Genomic DNA, 25,575 nt, shown 5'->3' on the forward strand with positions numbered 1-25,575 from the left:
GGCATATTTCCACCCCTGGGGCAAGCCAGTCAGAACAATCAAGCTCTGCTGCTTCTCCACCCCTCCAGGAAAACAGCATGCTGAGCCTCTCTCACCACTGCACGGACCTATCCCAAGCCCAGTGCTGACCGCTTTCAGCTGCGGCCCGAGGCTCCACAGACGCATGCCACAGGTACACCGCCCCTCCACTGGGCGTTCGCATACCGCAGATGTGGCAGCTCCAAGTACACAGCCCCACCCCGGGAGAGGGAGGGGCTGCTCCACAACCTGCTGAGAAGAAGGGAGGTGGAGCCAGGTGCTAGGCGCCATTTTCAGAACTCGTCCGAAAATGTCGGGGAAGAGAACAGGGCTGGCCCTGCCGCCGCTCCGAGTGCACGGTCCGGCCCTCAGCCGCCGCAGCCCGAGTGCATGGCCGGGGCCGCCGTCGCCGACCCGGGCGCACGGCCGAATCCGCCATCACCACAGCCCGAGTGCACGGCCCGAGCCACCATCGCCGCTCCGAGCGCACGGCTCGGCCCTCCGGCGCCGCAACCCGAGCATAGAGCAGGGCTCCAGCCACCTCTACCGCCGCGGTACAGAATCAAAATCGCCTCCACCCCTCGGGCATTCAAATGGCTCCTCCAGAGAAAGCCATAAACGCGTCCCCAGGGCCCTTGAGAACAGCTTTCGAACTGGAGTTCCTGTTGGCCCTTCCTGGGTATCGGGAGCCGGGCTCGCCCGCTCCGCCGCGGCTGGCCCTACCCCGCAGCGAGAACGGACCTGACTTTGATCTGCTCGCCGCTGCCCCTTCCCCCACTTCACCCCCCGCTGCTTCTGCCGCTCCACAGAGAGTAAAGGTGGAGGAGGGCAGGTCCCACATTCTTAAGCAAAGCCCCAGTTCCGATGGTTAAGAGCCACCCCTGCTTGAAATAGCAGGAGGGGCTCCGTGCCACCGGCCACGCACCAGGTGTCCCCCTGCAATCCACAAGAACTCACACAATCGCCCCAACACCAACACTTTGAGCCCCAACTGCCACCAAACCAGAACGATGCCCAGAACTAAATTTAAACTCTCTTATCTTTTGCAATCCAATCTGCAGAATGCACAATAACAAACTCCCCTCCTGGCTGGCTCGCCAAGAATGTGGTGGGTTAGAGGGAGACCCCCTCCCCACTACAACCATCCTCTGCTACCAAGAATGTGCTGGGTTGAGGCAGCCCCCCCCTCTCCCCACCACGGGCACAGGAATAAAAACACTCAGACAAACGGATTGCAAAAGTGATGAAAATTTAAATAGAAAGCAGTGAAATGTTACAGAAAACCCAAAGCGCAGTGACAAAGAAAGATCCCAAAGCAAACCCAAAGGCATCCCATTCCCACCTGAGGGTACACCCGAGACCCTCAGGGCTCCTTCTTCCCCCTCCCTCTGCTGGGCTAGTCTCAGCTGGCCAGGCCTGAGACTGCCCATCCCCCCGTGGCCTTGGGCCTAGCCAGGCCCAAAGCCAGCAGACATCTCCCCCAGTTACCGGCTGGTGGAGGAGGAAGAAAAGAGAAGGTGCTAGACCCCGCACTGGATCTTATAGTGGTGCAAAGAATCATGGTAGGAAATACACACAATTTCCTGCGTCCATCCCTCTGGGCTGGACTTCTGGACACAGGAAGTGAACACACCAGGGGGGCACCCAGCTCAAACTGCAACAAACATTTACCATGATCACAAGGCTGCCTAGGCCTATGTAGTATCTACAATTTCCCTGTCTTTAACAATCTTTTCCTGCTAACTCCCTAATTCTATCTGCTACATATCAACTGAAAAACATCCCGTCATACTTTTTTTTCTTGTAATTTGGATTAAAAAAGATTCCATTTAAAAAAAAGGGGGGGGAGAGAAAGTGAAAGATTACAATAAAATAAACTGATACAGTAGAGCTAGATGTGCTTTGTTGTCAAAATATTATAAATTTACCCTGTGAACTGTTGATGCATTTACTGCTAATACACAGCTGACATAACAAATGGGTTGTTATTGGCATTTGGTTGTCTGAAAAATCATTTACAATGAAGACAGTATGCATCATATTAGTGATGTTATTTTAAAACATCACTGTAATATTTTACTCACATATTCATAATATAGTGGTATTTTTAACTTGCTTATAGACTTTAGCACATCTTTCTGAACAAAATATCTTCTCAAATTTCAAACTCCAAGGAATGAAGAATTTACTGCATAGACCTATCAATCTGGGCTTCATCACCCTTGTTTTCCATTTCAAGTAATGCAGATCTTTATTTCTGCTTGGTCCTACTATGTGATTTAATTGCACTAATTTTCAGAATGAACACCAAATTATGTGAAGTGAAAAGGGCCAGCACAGCTAAATCAGATGTAACTTTCTATATGTATCACTGGAGTATTTCAATACCTGTCCTCCCATTAACAAACAAAATATGTACTTAGTACTAATACTTGTGTAGCTATGAGATATGATAAGGAGATACTATAGCAAAAGATTGTCTACTGACGCACTGAATTCAGGGAGCAATGGTCAGCTGATAGAAGGAAAAGTTTTAGCTCTTTTGGGCCACAAACCCTGTGAGCAAACTGCAGCTATGTAGAAGAGAAGAAAGCATTTAGCTAATTACCAACGGCCATTGTGACTCAGGAAGGCACACAACTACCCGATGAGTGCAGGTAAACATTGCAAGAAAGTATTTTGTTTTTTTCTCTGACCTTAGATAAGAGACATGTGATAGTTTGCCTTTTGTCTAACACCTGTCTGAGCCTTGCCAGGCAATGTGTGTTCCCTGGTATTTCCTCGGCAGCCAATCACGAATCTGTAACTGTCACACGGACACATCTAATTACCAATCACAAGTAGATTTTGAACATGTTAGCCTATATAAAGAAATGACTTTGTACAATAGACACTTTGCTTGCATCAAGCTTTGTCTCCATCTCTCAATCGTGGTAGTCTACCCAAAGGCAGTAGGATTCAGGCAAAAAAATTTCTTCCTACTGTCAGATTCTGTGTGGAGATGAAAAGTTGCCTTCAAATAGATATGAGACCACCTACTACTGCTGTCTTCAATAAAATGTTAGGAAAGTCAAATTATTCTTGGCTGTATGTAAACCAGCTCTACAGACTGTAATTTTACTGATAGGGCAAGGGGATCAGATGATACACTAGTAGAAGCCAAATAATTGCACATTGAGCAAAGATGCATGGTGGAAATGTTCTCTGTAATACAGAAGAACTCAGAGTTCTACAATTTGAGATAATTAGAAAACTTAAACCCTGGTTGTCACCACATTAAATGGTAATTTAAAAAAACAAAACACAAAAAAACCCCAATTTTTTAATGTACTGTTTTTGGCAGAAATGGAGTTAACTTCTTTCTTAGTAGCTAGTATGGGACTATGTCTTGGATTTGTAACCAAAACAGTGTTTATAATAGAGAGAAGTTTTCATTACAGTCCTTATGCAGAGTCAAGGCCTCTTCTGCTTCTCACACCACCTTATCAATGAGTAGGTTAGGGGTGCACAAGAAGTTGGGAGCAGATGCAGCTGGAACAGCTGATTCCAACCAACCAAAGGGATATCCCATACCATAGGACGTCATGCTCAGCATATAAACTTGAGGGAAGAAGGAAGGAAGGAGATGATGTTGAGAGCGATGCTGTTTGTCTTCCCAAGTAACTGTTGCATGTGACATGCCCCACTCTCCTGGAGCTGGCTGAACACTTATCTTCTGATGGGAAGTGGTGGATGAATTCTTTGATTTGATTTGCTTTTGTGCAAGCTTTGTTTTTACCTATTCAGCTGTCTTTGTCTCAGCTCACAAGTTTTCTCACTTCTACCCTTCTAGTTCTCCCACTGGGATGGTGGGGGTAAGTGGCTGGGTGGTGCTGATCTGCCTGCCAGAGTTAAAGCATGACACAAAATAAATCCAGCAGCTAAAAGCATAGGTATATCAAATTCTCACATACAGGGTGGATACAGGTCTCTGCAGCAGCATTGTGCCAGAATGCACAAAGGATCAAGGTTGGTTCTTTGTGCTTTGGTGGGACAGCTATATGCCCAAGAGAATAATAAGAAGTCATAGAATCATAAAATATTTTGAGTTGGAAGGGACTTTTAAAAGGTCATCTAGTCCAACAGCTCAACATGAGTAGGAACATCTTTAATTAGGTCAGGTTGCTCAATGCCCTGTCCAACCTGACCTTGAATGTTTGTATTTCCAGGGATGGGGCTTCTACCCTTTCTGGGCAACCTGTTCATGTGTTTCAACATCCTCACTGTAAAAAATTTCTTCCATGTATCTCTGAGTTTCTCTCTCTAATCTACTCTCTTTCAGTTTAAAACCATTACTCTTTGTTCTATCATTACATGCCCGTGTAAAAAGTCCCTCCAACTCTTTCTTATAAGCTCCCTTTAAGTACTAGAATGGCTATAAGGTCCTTCTCTCTTCCCCAGACTGAACAGCCCCTGCTCTCTGACCCTTTCTTTATACGGGAGGTTCTCCGGATCTCTGATCGTTTTTTAGTATCCCTCCTCTGGACTCATTCAGACAGTTTCTTGTCTTTCTTGTGCCGAAAACCCAGATCGGTTGCCCCAGATTCGGAGTTACATGCTGGATTCTCTGTGTGCATGTGAGAGCACAACGCGAGTAGCCACACAGTTGAGCGTTTCCAGACCGCTGAATGCGCCCACGGCCCAGCAACAAACTTTCCGACAGCTTTAGGTCCAGGATGCAAACGCGAGCTTCACCCCCTCCCGCTGTGGCCGCAGCTCCCACGGGACCCCCTCGGCCCGCTGGATACGGAGCCCATTTCCCCCCGCCCCCTGCTCGGGCCCGCCCGCAGCCTCTCTGTGGAGGTGCCGCCCACCCCGCAAGAGGAGCTGCTCCGCCGCGCCCTCCCCTGCACAGCGTCCGGCGCGGGGAGACAGGCGGAGCGGAGGAGCCTGACGCCCCGGCACCCCACGCCTCTCGTCCCCATGTCGCAGCGGTCAGCGGGACGCTACCGCCGCGGGAGTTGCATGTCCGGGCAGCCTGGCAAGCGGCGGAGAGCCGCTGGCGTCTCCCGCCCGCCCGCCCGCTCACGGAGGTCCTTCAGCGCCCGGAGTGACACGCTCGGCTCCTGCCGGGACTGAAGAAGTTTCCGCGGGAACGTGGGGCACCAAACGCTCGGATAAATTAAATCACTAAATACCACCACACCAGGCGGTGTCCTGCTCGGCCACCCCGTGTCGCCTATGCTTAGTGGGGGGACCCGACCAGGGCGGCGGATCCCGCAGGATGACGGGCGATGAGGCGTCCTAAAGCGGCGTCGAGGCGGGCCGCCCCGGACTGCGATGAGCCTGAAAGAGCTAGTGCCGCAGGGGAGGCCCGGAACCAGGTAGCCGCCGCCCGCCCGCTGCTCAGCCCCGCACCGCCGCTCGTCCGCAGCCGCCAGGGGGCATGGGAGCGGCGGGCAGCGCCCGCTGAGAGCGCCGCGCCCCGCTGCAGGTAAGGAGCCCGAGCGCGGCCGGTCGAGGCTGCCGGTGCCAGGTCGGGTGGGGAGTGGTTTGGGCTGAGGGCTCCGGCGCAGGAGCAGGAGGGGAGAGGCTGCCTGGCTGGTGGCGGTGGAGCGACCTGCGGACCGCGCCGCCCTGTGCCGGCGCGCGCCCTCAGCCCTATTGCTCAGCGCGGCTGAGGTTTTCTTAACGGGATGCATCTGCCTTCCGGTACGGTAAAAAGAGACGAGTGTGGGATGTCCCCGCGCTTCTCCCCTAGCCCCTCACCACAGTTGTCTGTGGCGCACGGCGCGGCTCGGCGGGAGGGGCCTCGCAGCGCGAGAGCCGCTACTGCCTCCCCACCTCAAACACTCCACGGGCCAGGCGCGGGCCCCGCGGAGCGACGTGCAGGCAGCGCCGAGGAGTCGCCGTGTCCCACGCCCCGCCCCTTGGCAGGCTGTCGCGGCCCATTGGCTGACCCGCTGTGCGTCGGTGGTTGGAGGCAACAAATGGCGGGCGGTGCGGAACTAGAGGGCGCCCCCGAGTGGTGGGGCGGCTCAATGGGATTTGATTTGGCTTCACCCAGGCCCCCCGGGTTGTTCCCAGACATGCCTCTGGAGCAGGGGTTCTTCTGGGGTGTTGGCAGTCCCGTGCTTAGCCATCAGTGTTTGTTACCGAAGCATAGCAAGGATAAGTCCCTTCAGCCTGCTTTTGCCTGGCCATTCACAAATCACTGCGATTTCCTCTTAACGTCGTTAATCACCAACTGTAAGGAAATGCAGTACCCCCTCCCAAAATGGCTTGAAATAAGCAGGGGGTTTTCTAAAAGGGATTTTCATTAAAGACAGCATTAAGGAAAACAGCACCTGAATATTCTTAAGCAAATTAAAAGCTATTTGTCTTGTAAAGAATGGTAAACGTCTCATTTACTTGACCACAGATATTTTGGAAACCTCTTCATCCCAGTGAGCATTTCCTTTGAACTGTAAGGGTTTGCACATGTTGGTCTTAGGAAAACAAAAAGTGTGTCATGTTGCTAGGAGATCTGAGAAAATCTTTTATGCTAAGAGCAATAAATAATGGAACTATTAATAGCTGGTAGAACTGAATGCCTTTCCATTGTTGTCACACTGTTGTACAGGAGCAGAAATACTGATAGTGGTCTGCATTTCTCCATGGATTTAACCTTAAAAGCTTTTGAATTCTTCTGATGGCAGAGATAAAAATAGGGCTATTTCAAACTCAAGGTTTCTTAATCTGTAATTAGACATCTACATCAATTATTTTGCTTTTAGAAATGGTTAGTGCTTAAGTTCAGTGACAGCTGTGTTTTCTTTTCTGTTCTAGCACACTGCATCTTTAAATGTCCCTCTGTGGGTCTTACCATCCAGATTTAGACACATAGTTCTAAAAATCTGAACTTGAGCATCAATAGACATGGCAAGATGATAATATAAACTTTATTGCTTTGTGCTCAGAGCAATAAAGTAATAAACTCGGAGCTCAGTGATTATGCTTCTAAATAAATCTGATCATTCATAGGACCTATTTGGTTAAGATTGTAAGAGGACATCTGACATTGCAGAGTGTGGCAAATGATGACAGATCTCAGATATATGGCAAACAAATTCTTTCACTCATTTTCTCTCCCAATGACACAATTGCCTATTTATATTATAAATGGGATTAGGTCAGCCACATTTTGCACATTTTGCCTCTCTAAAATTTAGGCAGCTGGGCTGTTTGAGATATCTAAAGAATGAACTAATGACGCTGATGTGTACTATTTCTAGGTCTTGCATCAAGTAGATAACTGATATTCGAGTGAATATGGCTAGCTTTTTTTCTTTCAGTGTCTGTAGAGGGAGCCATGGCAATTTGCATGAACTAGATGTGAAGTTTTCTGATTTTTAGGCAGGACAAGTACTACCCTTGGCATACAGACCAAATGTACAAAATTTATTACCATAGGGAGACAACCTGACTGTAATAGAATAGGTATTTGGTGGAAGAGTTAGAAGTGAATAATGAGGGGAAAGTTAACGTCAAAGTAGCAAATGATACTGAAGGAAGAAAACTTCTGAACTACTGACCTTTGCCTTTATTGTCTACAGACCTTTTGGGACGCTGCAGAGCACTGCTAAATATATAAAGCTATTGAAAGGTTTTTTCAAACCACCTTTTCTTTTCTCTTCCTCCCCTCCCATTTTCCCCGGGCGGCCCAGGGGGAGCGAGGAGAGAGGAGGCGACAAGATGGGGGCTGTGGCGGCGGTGCTCTCCGTGGTGCTGATCCTGGGGCTGGGGCTGCTACCGGTAGCCCAGGCCTGCCCCCAGCCCTGTGCCTGCTACCTGCCCACTGAGGTCCACTGCACCTTCCGGTCCTTGGCCGCCGTGCCTGGGAGGATCCCAAAACATGTGGAAAGAATCAATTTCGGGTTTGTATGGCTCTTTGTAGCAAGCAATGAACTATTGTTTTTAAATAAACATTTATGTTGTGGTGTCAGTTCTTGGTAAATAGGGCATGTAGTCTGTTACAGTGTATAAACAGATGTATGTTGAATTAAACCTACTACAGGATGTCTGCTAAAAGGTGTATGTTATACTTGATGTAGGAAAATATAGTAGGAGTAAAATGCCATAATGTAGCCAGGTAGCATTTTGAAGAACAAAGAGATAAAGCATATATTAAAGCAACACAGTAAAATTAAGCTATCCCATTGTCTTTGGAGTTGTTTGGTTTGAGCTTCGTGTTGCTTTTTTCAAGGACCTTGAAGCAGATGTCAGTGTGTTGGGGAGAAGTTGCTCAGGCTCCAGCTCATATTCCTCTGCCAGGATATTGCCAACTCCCATGTAACTGAGAGATTGTGAGAAAAGAAGGCAGAGACAGTAGGCTGCATATCACATAAGTGCTTTAGAGGGTCATTATGTGACATGGTGTGGTGCAAGAGTCACACTCCTCTTCTACTTGATACCAGAGTTGCCTCACTACCTAGTATGAACTCACCCTGAACACCTCAAGGCCTATAAACTGCAACTGAGCACGCAGCGACTGACAGTAGGGATTTCTTCTCTGTAGTTTAAATTTCTGCCCACCAGCACTTTATCCATATGAACCCTAATTTTAGTCTAAAATATCCTTGTAGATAGTAAATCTGTGTTACAGCATTCTGTATTTTCATGCCATTTTGGGGCTGAAAAAATACCCCACTCCTCATATTCAAAATCACACATTCACAATCAACTCTCTTCTATACATCAATATTCTATGGCAAACTTTATGCTTCAGTTGCTTTTGAAAATTTGATGTATGCTTCTAAGTTATTTAGGTGTTTAGACTGCTTTTTAAAATAAAAGTTTATTATTTGATGCTAATAATCATGAATGCCTTTTCCTATCTTTGTATTTTATGACTACAAATGCCATTTTCTGACTTGTGGCCATTCCCAGAAGAAGCAGTCTTATACCTGTTGCTGTATTTCTTCCATTTTGGAAGAGTTTTCACCATATTTTCATTTTAAGGTGCTAAATTTTTAGGAGGTAATAATTATTTTCCTAACTGGAAATAATTTAGAAAAAAAAATATTTTGAGACATTCATGTTTTTTAGAAGGGCCGATGTTGGAGTCAGAATTTTAATAGGATAACTGCTACAGTGGGACTAAAAATATCAAAACAATCTACATCTTTGGTAAAAATTCAGAATCTTCAGGTAGATAATATGTGAGGATCTGAAACTATTTCCTCCATATTAAGGTACTTTCATTTCTTGCCGTCTCTTCCCTTCCTTTCTAGATAGTGTAAAAAAAAGTAGGAAATATCTTTTATTTTTTTTTATTGAAGACTTCATGCCCAGGTTAGTTTAATTTTATATCTACATATGGAAAATCCAAATGCAGAGTTAGGCTGCTAAACTTAAAACTTAACATATTGGCAAATAAAATCTGATTTATTTGTCCAAATTGAAGTTCACTTCTTTTAAAAAAATAGATTTTCTGTATTCCTTCTCTGAATGGAGTTTCTAGGCTCAAATTACACAACTGGAAGGTCAATTCCTAGATCTTATGTTATTAGTTGATGTAGCCAATTACATATTGTAACAGCAAGTGAAGCAGGATGTGATTTCCTGCTTCTCATGCTGTTTGGGAAATACCTATTTTTAATGTCTTCTCTCCAAATCTTTATTCATTTATTGTTAGATGTTGTTTTGGCAATAGTTCAGCCTGTCTAGTTTGCCAGGCTCCATAGCATCATTGGTTGGCTGCAGGCCATTCGTTTATTACCATCTATAAACCAAGCTGCATGGAAAAGCATACTAACAACTATTAGAATTTAAATGCCTATTTATTAGTCTTACTCCTAAATTATTGCTAAAGTACCACAAACTGAGATAAAAGGAATGTTAATGTAAACATGAGCTTTGTATACTTGGCCTTGTAAAAATATTTCAGTAACTTCTGGCCCTTTGACAATGCATTAAGATCCCTCCAATTTTCCCAGAAAATTAGGTTTTACTACTGTTACATTTGCAGTCCATGACAGTCAGTGCATAAAATATTACTGCATGTGTGATTTTTTTCCCCCCAGGTTTAACAGTATACAGTCTATATATGAAAACTCCCTTGCTGGACTTACAAAACTGGAATTGCTTATGATACATGGAAATGACATTCAGAATATACCTAATGGTGCTTTGAAAGATCTCGTATCTCTCCAGGTAATTCTCAGGTCTTCCAAAATTCTAACTTTCATGGATAAGAGAAGACAAAGATAAGTGTTTTTTTAGTGCCTTTCTTAGGATTAAGATATTTACACCCCAGATACATTGGAGATCTATCAACCATGCCTTTGTTATACTAATAGTCATTTGTATTTTCCCTCTTTGACCAGCATATCATTTTGCATGGTTGCGTTGACATTTGAATGTGAGAGGAAGACTTCTGTTTCCTTGCTATTCTGTATGGATTTAGATAGAAAACCCAAAATTTCTCTCTGCTATTTTTTTAGGTTTTCAAAATCAGTTACAATAAATTGAAAGTCATAACTGGCCAGACCCTCCAAGGACTTTCAAGCTTAATGAGACTGCACATGGACCACAACAGAATTGAGTTTATTCATCCAAATGCTTTTAATGGATTAACTTCTCTCAGACTGGTCCACTTAGAAGGAAATTTACTCCATCAACTTCATCCCAACACCTTTTCAACATTTATGGTCCTTGATTATTTCAGACTGTCAACAGTTAGACATCTCTACCTATCTGAAAATGCTCTTAGGACCTTGCCTGAAAGGATGTTTCAAGGCATGCCACTGCTGGAAAATCTTTACCTTCATGGCAATCCATGGACCTGTGACTGCAATTTAAAGTGGCTTCTTGAATGGAATGAAGTTTCTGGAGGTAAGAGCAAAAATACTAATGCTTCTTCAAGTCATAATGCTAGATTATTTTCTCTTGTTATGCATATGGACAGTGGTGTTGTGTTGTTATTTCCTGACTATTACTTACATGATGTCTTGGTGCATTATTGCATTCCATTACCACTCAATAAATGCACATATTTAAAACACAGTGTAGAGAGGATTCTGCTGTGTGTCACTAGTTAGAAATCTGTATTCAGCAACAAAGGGCATTACATCCAAGATGGGAAAAGTAATCTCAAAGTTTATAATTGGAAAGAGGAGATAGGCTGTAACCTGTTAGTGTGCTCCTTTGTGCACCAGTGTATCTCTGACTAAGGGCTGTCAATGGTCCTCAACCAACGAAGCTAGTAACTGTGTGCTTTCATGGGAGGTGCAAATGTTGGATTTGAACTTGTTTGGATAAGGAAGGAATGGAAGCCAGTTTTCCAAATTCCTGGATGGGTCCTTTAGCTTTGGTGCAGTTAATATTAAGGCTGTTATGCAGTATGCATCCTTCATGTCTCTATGTTCTTTCATTGACTGCAACTTCCTTTTGTGATCGAGGAAATATATTTTAAGAATTTCCAGAGAAAACCTGCATTTCTGTAATTTTTTTCCCTAAAACAACTGGTCTTTCTTTGTCCAGATTTATATGTGAGAGAAGTGTCATGATACTTAGGCTGGAGCACTTCTCATCATGTGCAGAAGCAAAATACTGGAAGGAAGAAAGAAAAAAACCCACAGATTTATAATACTTCTGTATCAGGAATGCAGTAAATGAGTAGTACTATGAATGTTAGTTGCTGATTTGGGCATCTCAGTTGACTGTCTCAGTTAGTTGAGTGCTTACTGTAGTAGGCCGGAAGGGTAGCCTTCACTACAGCAACCATGAAATGATAGAGTTTAAGATCTTCAAGGCATCAAAAAGAGTTTAAAGCAAGCTCACTACTCCGGATTTCAAGGAAGCAGGCTTCATTCTGGTGAAGTCCTTGCTGACTGGAAAAGGGAAAATACAAGTCCTGTCTCCAAAAAGGGAAAAAAGGAAGACCCTGGAAACTATAGGCCAGTCAGTCTCACCTCTGTGCCTGGCAAGATCATGGAGCAGATCCTTCTGAAGGCTTTGCTAAGGCATACAGAAAATGAACAAGAGGTGATTGGTGGTAACCAACACGGATTCAGTGAGAGCAAATCATGTCTGATGAACTTGGTGACGTTCTATAATGGAGTTACAGCGTCAGTGGACAAGGGAAGAGTAACTGATGTTATCTATCTGGACTTGTGTAAAGTTTTTCACACTGTCCCACATGACATCCTGGTCACCAAATTGGAAAAGCATGGCCTTGAGGGGTGGACCACTCCCTGGATAAGGGATTGGCACTATGGCTGCACTTAGAGAGTTACAGTCAATGGCCCAGTGTTCAAATGGAGACCAGTGACAAGTGGCATCTCTCAAGGGTCAGTCCTGGGACAAGTGCTATATAGCACCTTTGTCAGTGATATGGGCAGTAGAATTGAGTGTACCCACAGGTTTGCAGGTGACACTTGGTCTGGTTGACATGCTGGAGGAAAGGGGATAGAACCGACAGTGAGATGGATTAGGAACTGGTTACAAAACAGAGTCCAAAGAGTGGCAGTCAATGATGCCAAGTCCAGCTGGAGACCTGTAACTAGTGGAGTCCCCCAGGGATCAGTGCTGGGTCCAGTCCTGTTCAACATCTTCATCAATGACATTGATGAGGGGACAGACAGATGGACAGAGTGTCTGCTCAGCAAGTTTGCCGACAATATCAAACTGGGAGGCTTGACTGATACACCTCTACTCTGGCCTAGTGAGACCTCACCTGGAATATTGCATCCAGTTCTGGGCTCCCTAGTTCAAGAGGGACAGGTATCTACTTGAGAGAGTCCAATGGAGGGCTGCAAGGGACTGGAGAATATGGCCTATGAGGAGAGGCTGAGTGACCTGGGAGTTTTTAGTCTGGAGAAGTTTGAGAAGGGATTTAAGAAATGTTTATAAGTATCTGAGGGCTGGGGGTTAAGAGGGAGGGGACAGGTTCTTCTCAGTTGCACCCTGGATAGGACAAGGGGCAATGGATATAAACTCCAGCACAGGAGGTTCCACCTCAACATGAGGAGGATCTTCTTCGCTGTGAGGGTCACAGAGCACTGGAAGAGGCTGCCCAGAGACATAGTGTAATCTCCTTCTCTGGAGACTTTCAAGACCCAGCTGGATGTGTTCCTGTGAGACCTGTGCTAGATTCTATGGTCCTGCTCTGGCAGGGGGCATTGGACTCAATGATCTCTGGAGGTCCCTTCCAACCCCTAATATCCTGTGATCCTGTGATCCTATGAAGGGACTTGGACAGGGTTGAGAAGTGGGCCCAAACCAACCTCATGAAGTTCAACAAGGCCAAGTGCAAGGTCCTACACCTGGGTCAGAGCAGTCCCAAGCACAAATAGAGACTGGGTGAGGAGTGGCTCGAGAGCAGTCTCAAAGAGAAGGGCTTGAGCTGTGAGCTGACAAAAAGATCAGCATGAGCTGGTAATGTGTTCTTGCAGCCCAGAAGGCCAACCATGTCCCAGGCTGCATCAAATGATGTGTTGATCTTAGCTGCAGTTCAATACTTTTAAGAGTACATGACACTTGAACATGTAAAATAAGTGTTCCTGCCTGAACTGATACTTGAAGCCTCTAACTCAGGTATTAAATGTCACTAACTTACATTTTAGGATTGTTGTATGCTCTCCATGATCTAGATGAGTGTGTCTGTTAAGCGCACTTAGATTGCAGTGTAAGTTGTAACAATGAAATATTAGGTAAACTTCCTATTCTTGTGGTGTGTTGGCTTGTTGGCATTTTTATTCAGTTTGATCCCCTTTTTACACTAAAACAGTAGTGATCATTAGAAAAATGTTTTATCCATGCCCTTTTTATGTATGACAGATTTTGTGCCTTTATATAATGATAACATTAACTATTTTTGGAATTCTGTACAGATAGAGTTACAGAAGTTCTTCAGACCAGTGTGACCTCTGCCAGGGTGATTGTGTTCTGTCATGAAGCATGCTTTCATTATCTCTGATACATATTTGAATCTGCAAGTGATAGGCTAGTTCATTTGTAAGATCTTCTAAAGAAAAATAGGCAAAGCATGTGGTTTTCAATTAAAAAACAGAATGAGTATTCATTTTCCCTTTTTTTTTTTTTTTTACTCTTTTGTTGTTGTTGTTGCAGGTGTTTTAAAATGCAAAAAGGACAAAGCTTATGAAGGGGGACAGCTCTGTCCTAAGTGCAACAGCCCAAAACATCTGCAGAAAGAAGATATTCAAAACTTGAAAGATATTTCCTGTGGGAAACCTATAATTCAGTCTTCATTGAGGCAGAATAGCAGCGCTCAAAATGAAGATGATGGTGAAAGTTACAAAGTCTCTCTGGAAAAGATTCAGTCCTCTCCATGGAACATTACTCTAAATATGACTGATGAGCATGGCAATGTAGTCCACCTCAACTGTGAAATCAAAAAACCAGCAGGCTCTACCAAAATTCATTGGAATCAAATCCAGACTCAGGAGATTGATCTAAATGCTACAATTTCACTGGATTTTGAGTGTCCAATGAACCGAGAAAACTATGAAAAATTATGGAAGCTTATAGCTTATTACAGTGAAGTACCTGTCAAATTAGAGAGGGAACTTATGCTCAGCAAAGAGCCTAAAATAAGCTATCGGTACAGACAAGGCTTAGATTATGATGCTCTTTACTACACAGGTGTAAAAGCTCAAATACTGGCTGAGCCTTCCTGGGTGATGCAACCTCTTATAAATATCCAATTAAACAGACATCAAAGTACAGGGAAAAAGGTGTTGCTGTCTTTTTCTACTGTGTTTTCTCAGACAATTCGTACCAAAGACACTGGGCAGCAGAGAAGCTGGGTAATGATAGAGCAAAACCAGACCACAAGGACATCACAGAGTGTGGTGGAAGGGTCAGAATGTCAGCTGAGCTGCAATGTGAAAGCTTCTGAGAGCCCTTCCATTCAGTGGCTATTTCCAGATGGAACTAAACTGCAGGTGCCATTTAATGAAAAAAACAGTCGATTTTCCATTCTTAGCAGTGGCCAGCTAATAATCAAATCAGTGAGTTACACTGATGGTGGTTTGTACCACTGCATTGCACAGGTGAGAGATGATGCTGACATAATGACTTTCAGACTCGTGGTGCAGCCTCCAGCTGTTCATGTAGCTGATTCAGATATAGCGAGAGTTGAAAAAAATGTTGGAGATCCAATAGTTTTGCCATGCAATGCAGTTGCCATCCCAGAGCCACAGCTGAGCTGGATTCTTCCAAACAGTCAGGTACTTAATGATTTATCAAACTCTTCAAAAGGATATATGTTGGACAATGGTACTTTGCTTATTCCAAAAAGCCACGTCAGTGATAGTGGCCACTACAGATGTGTGGCTGTCAATCAGCAGGGATCAGATCAGTTTGTCGTAAGGGTTACAGTAAATAAAATGGTGTCTGACAGGTCATTTAAAAGGGTAAAACTAAAAAAACGCCCAGGCTCAAAAAGTTTGTCAAAAAAAAGAGGGCGTATCATAGATGATGGAGAGGGGTCAGGAGCAGAAGGAGTGGAGGAGTTCCCTCAGAGAAAAAGCCACCTGAAAGACTGGGAAATAGGCTTTAAACAAAAAAGTGACCATGTGACAGAAGCTCAAATTAAAAAAAGAAAGAAAGGCAGAAGAAAAATTAAAATCTGGAAGAGTACTGATAGAAACCAAGACAGCAATGTTGCAGAAGGCCGGAGAGCATTTGAATCTCGAAGGAGAATTAATGTAGCAAGCAAGCAGATTAATCCACAGCATTGGGCTGACATTTTGGCAAAGGTCCGTGGGAAGAATATTCCTAGAACAACAGCTACAGCCATTTCTTTAACAACCGCACTGACATCAGTCATGCAGAGAACTACTTCAGTCCCTTATCCAATAGCCAGCCCTCCAACTTCAGGAGCAACAGCTGATGTGGTAGATTCCTCTGCTGAAGCACCACCTGTGGGGGAGGATGAGCCACTCTCAGTCACCATTTCCCAGAACACTAAAGCATTTTCAGTCCAGTCCATATTAACAAGGTCAGAAACTCAACCCTTCTCCAACCACAGGGACTTAGAAACACCTGCAAGTACATACCCTGGTGAAATTGCTGTATCAGGTGTTCATTTGACTCCTGTCTCTGCAACTGTAGTCGAAGAAAATATCTATCCTTTCACTGAAGAACCTGTAACCAGACAAATTGTAACAAACTTCCCTAATATTCAGAGCAGCTCATATACAGTGGAAAATATAGATAGGAGTGTGTCTTCTACATCAGAAGAGAATTCTGCTTTTGCTGAGCTACCACTTGATGCTACACTCCTAGCCGAATATCAGACTGCAGCTCTTCATAGCATCTTGGAGACAACTGTGAAATTAAGTAAAGTGGATCAAATAAATATTGACACTATAATTTCAACACCTTTTCAGTTAGATGAGATCATCCCAACAGATTCTGTAGACACTACTACCATTTCTTCATCCATTTCTCCGTTTGTTAAAGAAAAAAGCAATGACTTGATACACCAGCACAAAGAAGCATCTACAGATCAGGCAAAAATGGCAGACATAAGTACAAGTTTTCCAGTTGTCACATCCATTGGAGTTCAGAGCAAGGAAGAACCTGAGACCTATGGGAATATAGTAACTCAAGAAAGCATGTCCAGCCATTATGCAGAGAGTTTTCAGGGAGGAAACAGAAACTTGGCTACTCCAAAACCAGATACCACGTTTGTTTTGCATAATACTAATGCTCATCATAAACCAGCAGAGGGGATAAAATCTGCTTCTGATGACAATAGGTTGACCACTGCGGCCACAACAACAGCTCCCTATAGAAAGACCATGCCTCCACTTGTTACTCAGCATGCTAGGAGAAGGCCTTATGGGAGAAGGGGATTGAGGCCAAACAGAATTCGACAAAAAACAAAGCCTTTCCCCCGCATTGTTTTAACCACAGAGGCAATACCTATTGTTCCAAAGACACCTGTGGTTGAAGCTGTGACCAAAATCCCTTCTGCAGCTCTTGAAAGCCGTGATCTTACAGGCAATGTCAAAATACAGGCTAAACAAGAGGAGCACATGGCATTTATTCCTTCTTTAGTTTCTAATCCAGATGTCTTTGAGAAAATTACCAAAATCAAAGAGGTAGTCACAACCTACTTTACGCCTACTGCTTCTTCACCTCAGGAAGAACATACGACACTTGCTACTGCTTCAGAAACCTTGACTCTTCCAGTGACTGCACCTGTTGCAATTTTCTCATCACATAATGTATATGACACAGGTTCCAGGAAAGAGTCAAGTGCACCTCTGAAACCTGAGCTAATGGAAGTGCCAGGATACACCTCATTAGACAATATATCTGAGATGGGCATTAAAGCACATTCTAAAACAATGGATAGTAAGGCAGAACAACTGAGTACAACAGTTTCTCCTAAGCACCTAAATAGCTTGATGCTATCTGCAAAACCAGAATCTCAAGAGCCTATCCTATTTGACTCAGAAATAGTGGTTAACGAAACAACTGCTGAAACATTCCAGTTGATATATCCCACCTCAACTGACTTAGGTATTTCTTTTGGAGCAGAAGAAGATTTTAAGGACATCTCAGTTTCAGTGGAGTCATGGAAGCCGACAGTATCTTTAGAAACACCAGGAATAAATGAACGAGCTCAGCAACTGGAGACAATTACTTCATCATTCTCCTTCAGCAGGACAGAAACTTATACTTTTCCACTTAATGAAACAGAAAAACCTGTTGCTTCTCAGACTGAGACAAAGCCATCTTCCTTGGAAGACAAACAAGCAATGTTGAAAGTATTTCATCATAATCCCACATTGGAAACAACTGAAAAGCCTTCAACTATATCCACTGCCTTTATTCCTTTTATAAAACTTGTCACTCTTCCACCCTCTATTTCACCTCCTTCACTTCATTATGCCACTGAGGAAAGTGTTACCTTCAATCAAGAAAGCCTCCTAGAAGGAAAACAAATTGAAACAGATAGGGACAAAATGGTGGTATCAAGGTGGAATGTGCACCCTATTTCTCCTTCTAGCCAAAACAAAATAAGTATACAATCAAAAGAGGAGCAATTCAAAGAGTTACATAGTAGCATGTCAAACAACAGTTTATTGATAAATCCAAACATTCCACATCCACCTGCTGGAATGATACCAAGCCTAAACCAAAGGCTACTCATTGTGCCTCCAAAGTATGTTCCAGTAAGAGGTGCAGTGAAGCCTCCATATATTGCAACACAAGGTTCACTTCGCTATTTTATGACACCTCTTCACTACACAAACAAACCAGAGATAACAGCATATGCAGCACAGACCATACAGGACAAAAAATCTTTTGCCTCTCAGAGGGAAGCAGCTACCCCAACACAAACCTCTCTATTTCACAAAACAAATCCAATCACTGCAAGCAAGTTCAGTAATCAGGGTCAGAACAGATACAATATTAATTCAAGATTTTCTGGAAGTAACTATGTTCCAGATAACAGAAGCACAGTAGGGAGACTGCCAAGTCAGTGGATCCCCTATTATCCTAGTTCCAGAATGTCTTTCCTTTTCAACAGAACAAGGATATTCCCTCACTTAAATATGCATCCTAAACCAGTGGTCCCTAGTCAACCATTTCCAAAAGATGTAAATGAGAAGGTTGCTCAGGTCTCCCCTACTAGCATTACAATGCAGAAAGCTACAGGTATTCCAGTGCCTCCAGTGTCGCACACCACAACCACCACATTTCCACCACCAGCAATTTTGAAGATTACCCCTCCAGCCTTCCTCTCTCAGCACACAAAACCTCAGCTATCTACTGCAGTTCATCCAGTTAAAAATGTGCAGCAGCATCAAAAAGTTCCATCTGTGCCTTATGTGGGAGGCATTCTGTCACACAATTCAACTGTATTTCAGTCTTCCACTAATTTCAGGATTCATGGAGAAAGACCTAAAATAATCACAAAAGGGTCTCAGAGCATATCCATTCTTGCTGAAACAGATATTTCTATCCCTTGTGATGCAGTTGGGGAACCCAAGCCTTTTATTACTTGGACAAAATTCTCTACAGGTAAGACAGAGAAAAATGTGATTTTGATAATTTTCCTTTTTAAGGATATAAATACTTGGTTTGTTATGTAAAAATGCAACATGATTGCATGAATAGTCCAAAGCACTGAAGAATAATTTGTCTCATTTAGTTGTTATAGATAAAACGTGACTAATGGCAACTAATCATTACAGATAAAAATTTTGCCATCTTTCTTGTAATAAAAGAAAACCTCTATCATTCAATGAGTTTATTTTTTTAAGAAGAAATAGAAGCCAATTCTGATTATTCACAGCAGTTAAAATTTTTGGTGACAATGCTTGTGCATATGGGTTTGTTAACACTGCTGTCTTAAATAGTGATGTGTCTGTCATTTCCATAAGCAAATGGAAAAAGGAAGTTCCATTAAGATTTAAAAGGAATGCTAAAGCATAAAGTACTTAAAAGTTCCCACACTGTACATGCTTGCAAACTAGTATGGCTAGTTCTGTAATAGAAACAAAGACTAATTTATGCAATGGAGTGTCAGAAGGTGTTGTGTGATCCATCTAAACTTGTAATTGGTGTTAAGTAAATCTAAACTCTTACATAAGATTTTTTTCCCTGCAAAGATGTATGTCTTAAATCCTTTGAATTTCCATTTCTTTTTTTCTTTCACTTTTCCAGGAGCTCTAATGACAGCCAACACCAGGTTACAAAGGTTTGAGGTCTGGAAAAATGGTACTCTCCTTATCCAAAATGTTCAGCTTCAGGATCGTGGACAGTATTTGTGCACAGCTCAGAACCAGCATGGCATAGATAAAATGATTATTCTGCTCACAGTTGTAGCCCACCCCCCCAAAATTTTACTTTCCCGCTATCGGGATGTCACGGTCTACTTTGGAGAGACCATAGCAATGGAATGTCAGGCTAGTGGGACTCCAAGCCCACATATTTCGTGGATTTTCCCAGATAGGAAGATTTTACAGACAGTCACTGCCACAGAAAGCAGGATAATGCTTCATGAAAATCGGACCTTGTCTATCAAGCAAGCGACTTTTTCTGACAGAGGAGTTTACAAATGCATTGCAAGCAATGCTGCAGGGGCTGACAGTATCTCAGTGAAGTTGCACATTGCAGCCTTACCCCCCATCATCCAGCAGGATAAGCAAGAGAACATTTCCTTGCCCCTTGGTAGCAGTATTAATATCCACTGCACTGCCAAAGCAGCACCTCCTCCCAATATCCGCTGGGTGGTCTTTGATGGCACACAAATCCGACCCTCTCAGTTTGTCAATGGGAATTTGTTTGTTTTTCCCAATGGAACTCTTTATATTCGCAACATCTCCCCCAAGGACAGTGGGACCTATGACTGCATTGCTGCTAACATGGTAGGAGCTGCCAAGAGAACAATACAGATTCATGTGAAGAAGCATGCATCTAATGCTAAGATCACTGGGAGCTCTCCTCAGAGGACAGATGTAACTTATGGCAGCACCCTGCATTTGGACTGTAGTGCTTCTGGAGACCCTTGGCCTCGGATATTATGGAGATTGCCTTCCAAAAGGATGATTGATTCCTTACACAGGTAAATTGCTATTTGAGGTGTCACATCTAAATTACAGTTTAGATAGAATAGAATGGAATAAACCAGGTTGGAAGAGACCTTCAAGATCATCACGTCCAACCCATCATCCAGCACCACCTAATCAACTAAACCATACAACCAAGCACCCTACCAAGTCTCCTCCTAAACACCTCCAATGATGGCGACTCCACCACCTCCCTGGGCAACCCATTCCAACAGGCAATCACTCTCTGTAGAATTTCTTCCTAACATCCAGCCTAAGCCTCCCCTGGTGCAGCCTGAGACTGTGTCCTCTTGTTCTGGTGCTGGTTGCCTGGGAGAAGAGACCAGCCCCTGCCTGTCTACAATCTCCCTTCAGGTAGTTGTAGAGAGCAGTAAGGTCTCCCCTGAGCCTCCTCTTCTCCAGGCTAAGTAACGCCAGCTCCCTCAGTCTCTCCTCATAGTGCTTGTGTTCCAAGCCCCTCACCAACTTTGTTGCTTTTCTCTGGACTCGTTCCAGCAAGTCAACATCTTTCCTAAACTGAGGAGCCCAGAACTGGACACAGTACTCAAGGTGTGGCCTAACCAGTGCAGTGTCCAGGGGCAGAATGACCTCCCTGCTCCTGCTGGCCACACTGTTTCTGATGCAGGCCAGGATGCCACTGGCCCTCTTGGCCACCTGGGCACACTGCAGGCTCATGTTCAGCCTACCATCGACCAGCACCCCCAGGTCCCTCTCTGCCTGGCCTCTCTCCAGCCACTCTGACCCCAGCCTGTAGCACTGCATGGGGTTGTTGTGGCCAATGTGCAGAACCCGGCACTTGGATGTGTTCAGTCTCATGCCGTTGGATTCTGCCCATCTGTCCAGCCTGTCGAGGTCCCTCTGCAAAGCCCCTCAACCCTCTAACAGATCAACACCTGCCCCCAGCTTGGTGTTATCTGCAAATTTACTGATAATGGACTCAATGCCCTCATCCAGATGAACTTGCAGAAAAGACAGTTCATATCTGTTCAAGTTTCATTCTTCTGTGAGTTTTGAATGAGTCTCCCCAGTCCTTAAGGAAGAATTTGAAATTATGTCAAAAGTTAGCCAAGCCATAACTAGGCATAACTTTCTTGAAAACAGTAGTACTTTGGAAAAGTCAGCTTGAAGTGTTTAGGATAAGCTGCCACTATTTGTCTATTACAGCTATTTGTAGTAAAAAGAGAAGATAGGCATCTTGTGTACTGCTTGTTCCAATGTTCTTCATTTGCATAGAGTGGCACAGGCATCTGCTTGACTCCAGGAGAAATGGGATTGCTGAATTTTGTTTATCTGTTGTACAAATCACTCTATGAAGTAAATATAGAGTAAAGAAATAATATTATAATTTCTTAAGCATGGTCATTTTAACATCAATGTATAAATAAACATATTTCAATAAGGTCTGTGCAAACCCACTTACATATAAATGCCTAAACCAATTCCTTGTTCAGTGTTTAAGTATCGAGTGAAGTATCTGTTCTCTAAACTGAGAGTAACTGTCCTAAGGCTTTGCTGAAAAGACAGTTTCTGCTCTATAAATTGGTCATTACTCATGCTTTAAATACTATAGGCAGATAACAAGTGTACTGAAATTTAAATGCACCACTATCAATAACTGTCTTAATAGCTGCACCTAGCCATCTTTTTCATACTGATAAAAGATATATTTAGGTAGCCCACAGATAGCAAAAAACCCCAAAATTCTTTTTATGCCTGATTGTGGTAGCAACAAAATAGTGGTGCTTTTTAAAAAATTTTCACACATGATCTTTATGTGGGCTGATTTTCAGACACAGGATAACTTCTCTGGGGAGAAAGCTGGGGCTACTGGTGAAATTAGTTTGGACCACAATTTACCTATTACATAGCGAAGTGGAAAGGAAAAATAGCACATTCAAACTCTTTTTTCATATTTCAAAGCTTAGCAATGCCGTACTTCTTTGTGATTATTTTGAGGGCCAGAAGGAGTTGCTCACCTTGACTTGTTTTCAGTTGATGACCCAAGTGCCAGATTCCATAGTTTCCATGTAGGTTTTTTGTAGAGTATATCATTCAGAAGTTCCATATTTTAATGTTGTAGAATACTGTATTATGCACTCAGAAGAGTCAAAAATACCATTGTTTCATAATGGTTGTTTCATGGTCAAAATAACTGTTGAAGTTGTTGAATGGAACAGAATTGCTTGAATTATTTTTTTTCCATTTGCTTTTTGGTGGTGAATATTTTTGACATTTCAGATGATCTAATTATCTAGCAAAAGCAATGCTCCTTTCCTCTCTATTCAGTATTAATGAGTTGGGGTATTTTGAACTCCAGTTTTCACTCAATATTTATTACCTAAGGTGTGATTTTGTATCTCATGTTCTGTTATTTTTTTCTTTCCTTACAGTAGCTTGGAGACTAGAATCAAAGTATTCAACAATGGGACTTTGGTTGTCCATTCAGTTACAGATAAAGATGCAGGAGACTATTTGTGTGTGGCTCGCAATAAGATCGGGGATGACTATGTGGTCCTCAAAGTGAATGTGATGATGAAAGCAGCAAAAATAGAACATAAAAATGATAATAACCACAAGGTCAAGTATGGAGGGGACCTGAAAGTTGACTGTGTAGCAACAGGTCTGCCAAATCCTGAGATCTCCTGGGGTCTCCCAGATGGCAGCATGATCAATACCTTCATGCAGTCAGATGACAGTGGCAGCAGGACAAAGCGATATGTGGTCTTCAATAATGGAACCTTGTATTTCAATGATGTTGGACTGAGAGAGGAAGGGGACTACACATGTTATGCTGAAAACCAGATTGGGAAGGATGAGATGAAAGTGCGGGTCAAAGTAGTGGCCGAGCCTGCAACTATCAAGAATAAAACGTATGCCATTGTTAATGTACCCTATGGTGATGTTATCACAGTAGCATGTGAAGCCAAAGGAGAACCCACTCCCAAAGTCACCTGGTTCTCCCCAGCCAACAGACCCATTCCTGCCCTATCTGATAAGTACCAGGTCTATAAGGATGGCACCCTCCTCATCCAAAAGGCCCAAAGATCTGACAGTGGTAACTATACTTGCGTAGCGCGGAACAATGCTGGAGAAGATCGGAAAATTGTCTGGATCCATGTTAATGTTCAGCCTCCCAGAATTAATGGGCATCTCAGTGCAATAACATCTGTGAGAGAGACAGCCATCAGGGACAGCCAGAAACTTATTGACTGCAAAACTGAAGGCATCCCTGCTCCACAGGTATTATGGGCTTTTCCAGAAGGAGTAATCCTGCCAGCTCCCTACTACGGGAACAGAATCACTGTGCATCGCAATGGTACATTGGACATCAGAGGGGTGAAGCAGACAGATGCAGTGCAGCTCATATGCATCGGACGGAATGAGGGAGGGGAAGCAAGACTGATTGTGCAGCTCTTCATTACAGATGACATGGAGAAACCTTCCTTCAGAGACCCTGTCAGTGAACGGATCACTGCCATTGCTGGGCACAGCATCAATCTGAACTGCTCAGTCCAGGGGAACCCCAAACCCAGCACAAGCTGGATCCTTCCCAATGGCACTGAAGTGCTGAGTGGCAGCCGCCTGCACAGATTTTACCATAAGAAGGATGGGATCTTACACATAAGCAGCCTCTCAGCTGGGGATGCTGGGACTTACCGCTGTACAGCTAGAAACCCAGGAGGTTATGTGGAACGAGTAGTCTTCCTGAAGGTGGGACTCAGGCCAGAAATTAGCAACCAGTACAACAACCTAGTGAGCATCATCAATGGAGAAACTCTGCAGCTCCATTGCATCACCCAGCCAAACCAGCGGGCACAGATCTCCTGGACCCTGCCCAATGGGATGGTTATGGATGCTCCACAAGCTCTGGGTCGCTTTTCCCTGATGGAGAATGGCTCACTGACGGTGCGTGAGGCTTCTGTGTTTGACAGGGGCACTTACCTGTGCAAGGTGTCCACAGAGTATGGCACCTCTGTTATGAATGTGCCTGTCATTGTGATAGCCTATCCTCCCCGAATCACCAGTGAGCCAGCACCTGTCATTTATGCCAGGCCTGGAAATTCAGTAAAACTGAACTGCATGGCCATTGGGATTCCTAAAGCAGAAATAACATGGGAGCTTCCAGATAAATCTCATCTGACAACAGGAGCTCAATCCCGTCTGTATGGAAACAAATTCCTCCACCCTCAGGGGTCATTAGTCATCCAGCAGTCTTCTCAAAGGGATGCGGGCTTCTATAAATGCACTGCTAAAAATATACTAGGCAGTGATTCGAAAACAACCTATGTACACATGTTCTAATACTCAAACAAATGCCTTTGGCTGGCTACTAGTGTTCAGGTCACTTCCAAGTAAGTGCAATGAGGAAAGTACTGTTTGCAGCAAAGCCAGGAAGACTGAAGGCAGAAAAAAAGGAATTAATCCTATTTTTATGCAAAGTGTATTGCATGTATTCAATGTGGTAATAAGTCCCTGAAATAAAGGAGGCAATAGGCATACTGAAACTGAGGAGACTAACATGTTGAAAAAGGTCAAGTTGTTACGACAGTGTAGTGTGTTTTTTCATGCTATCTGATAGCACCTGAGACCTGAAGTACTCTATTCTTGTCAATAGTGCAAAGGTATTCCTTGTTCTAACAAGCACCTTAAAAGTACCAAAGAAGTATTAACTGTTAATAAATGAGCTGCAGTGATAAAAGTGCTTTAGTAAAACATAATTTTCTTTATACCCTGCAGTGCTTTTACATAATCTAGCCTTATAGAATATGATTACTAACCTTCCTGTTCATTCTTTATCAGCTCCTCAAAATCGAAGACTAACTTAGCAAATAAAAGTGGTCTATTTTAATAAAAATACATGCAGACGTTAGTTACCTTAGCATATGAACAAACCTCTTCCACTTACTAAGGACACTACAGTCAAATCATTTATTATATATTTGATATATATTTTTAAATCAGACTATGAGACTAGAAAGAA

General features: G+C 43.6%; 1 protein-coding gene across 1 annotated transcript; it reads left to right on the top strand.

Annotated features, from left to right (window-relative positions):
• Window positions 1-5,291: 5,291 nt before the first annotated feature.
• MXRA5 (matrix remodeling associated 5) lies at window positions 5,292-25,575 on the top strand. The gene is made up of 8 exons (XM_054164835.1): window positions 5,292-5,491; window positions 5,723-6,259; window positions 7,593-7,913; window positions 10,062-10,191; window positions 10,482-10,872; window positions 14,110-19,044; window positions 19,690-20,590; window positions 22,985-25,575. Exons 1-8 carry the CDS (start codon window positions 5,292-5,294, stop codon window positions 24,894-24,896), a joined length of 9,327 nt encoding a protein of 3,108 aa, XP_054020810.1. The 3' UTR covers window positions 24,897-25,575.

The sequence above is a fragment of the Dryobates pubescens genome, chromosome 10 (assembly GCF_014839835.1).
Source record: "Dryobates pubescens isolate bDryPub1 chromosome 10, bDryPub1.pri, whole genome shotgun sequence".
Taxonomy (NCBI): domain Eukaryota; kingdom Metazoa; phylum Chordata; class Aves; order Piciformes; family Picidae; genus Dryobates; species Dryobates pubescens.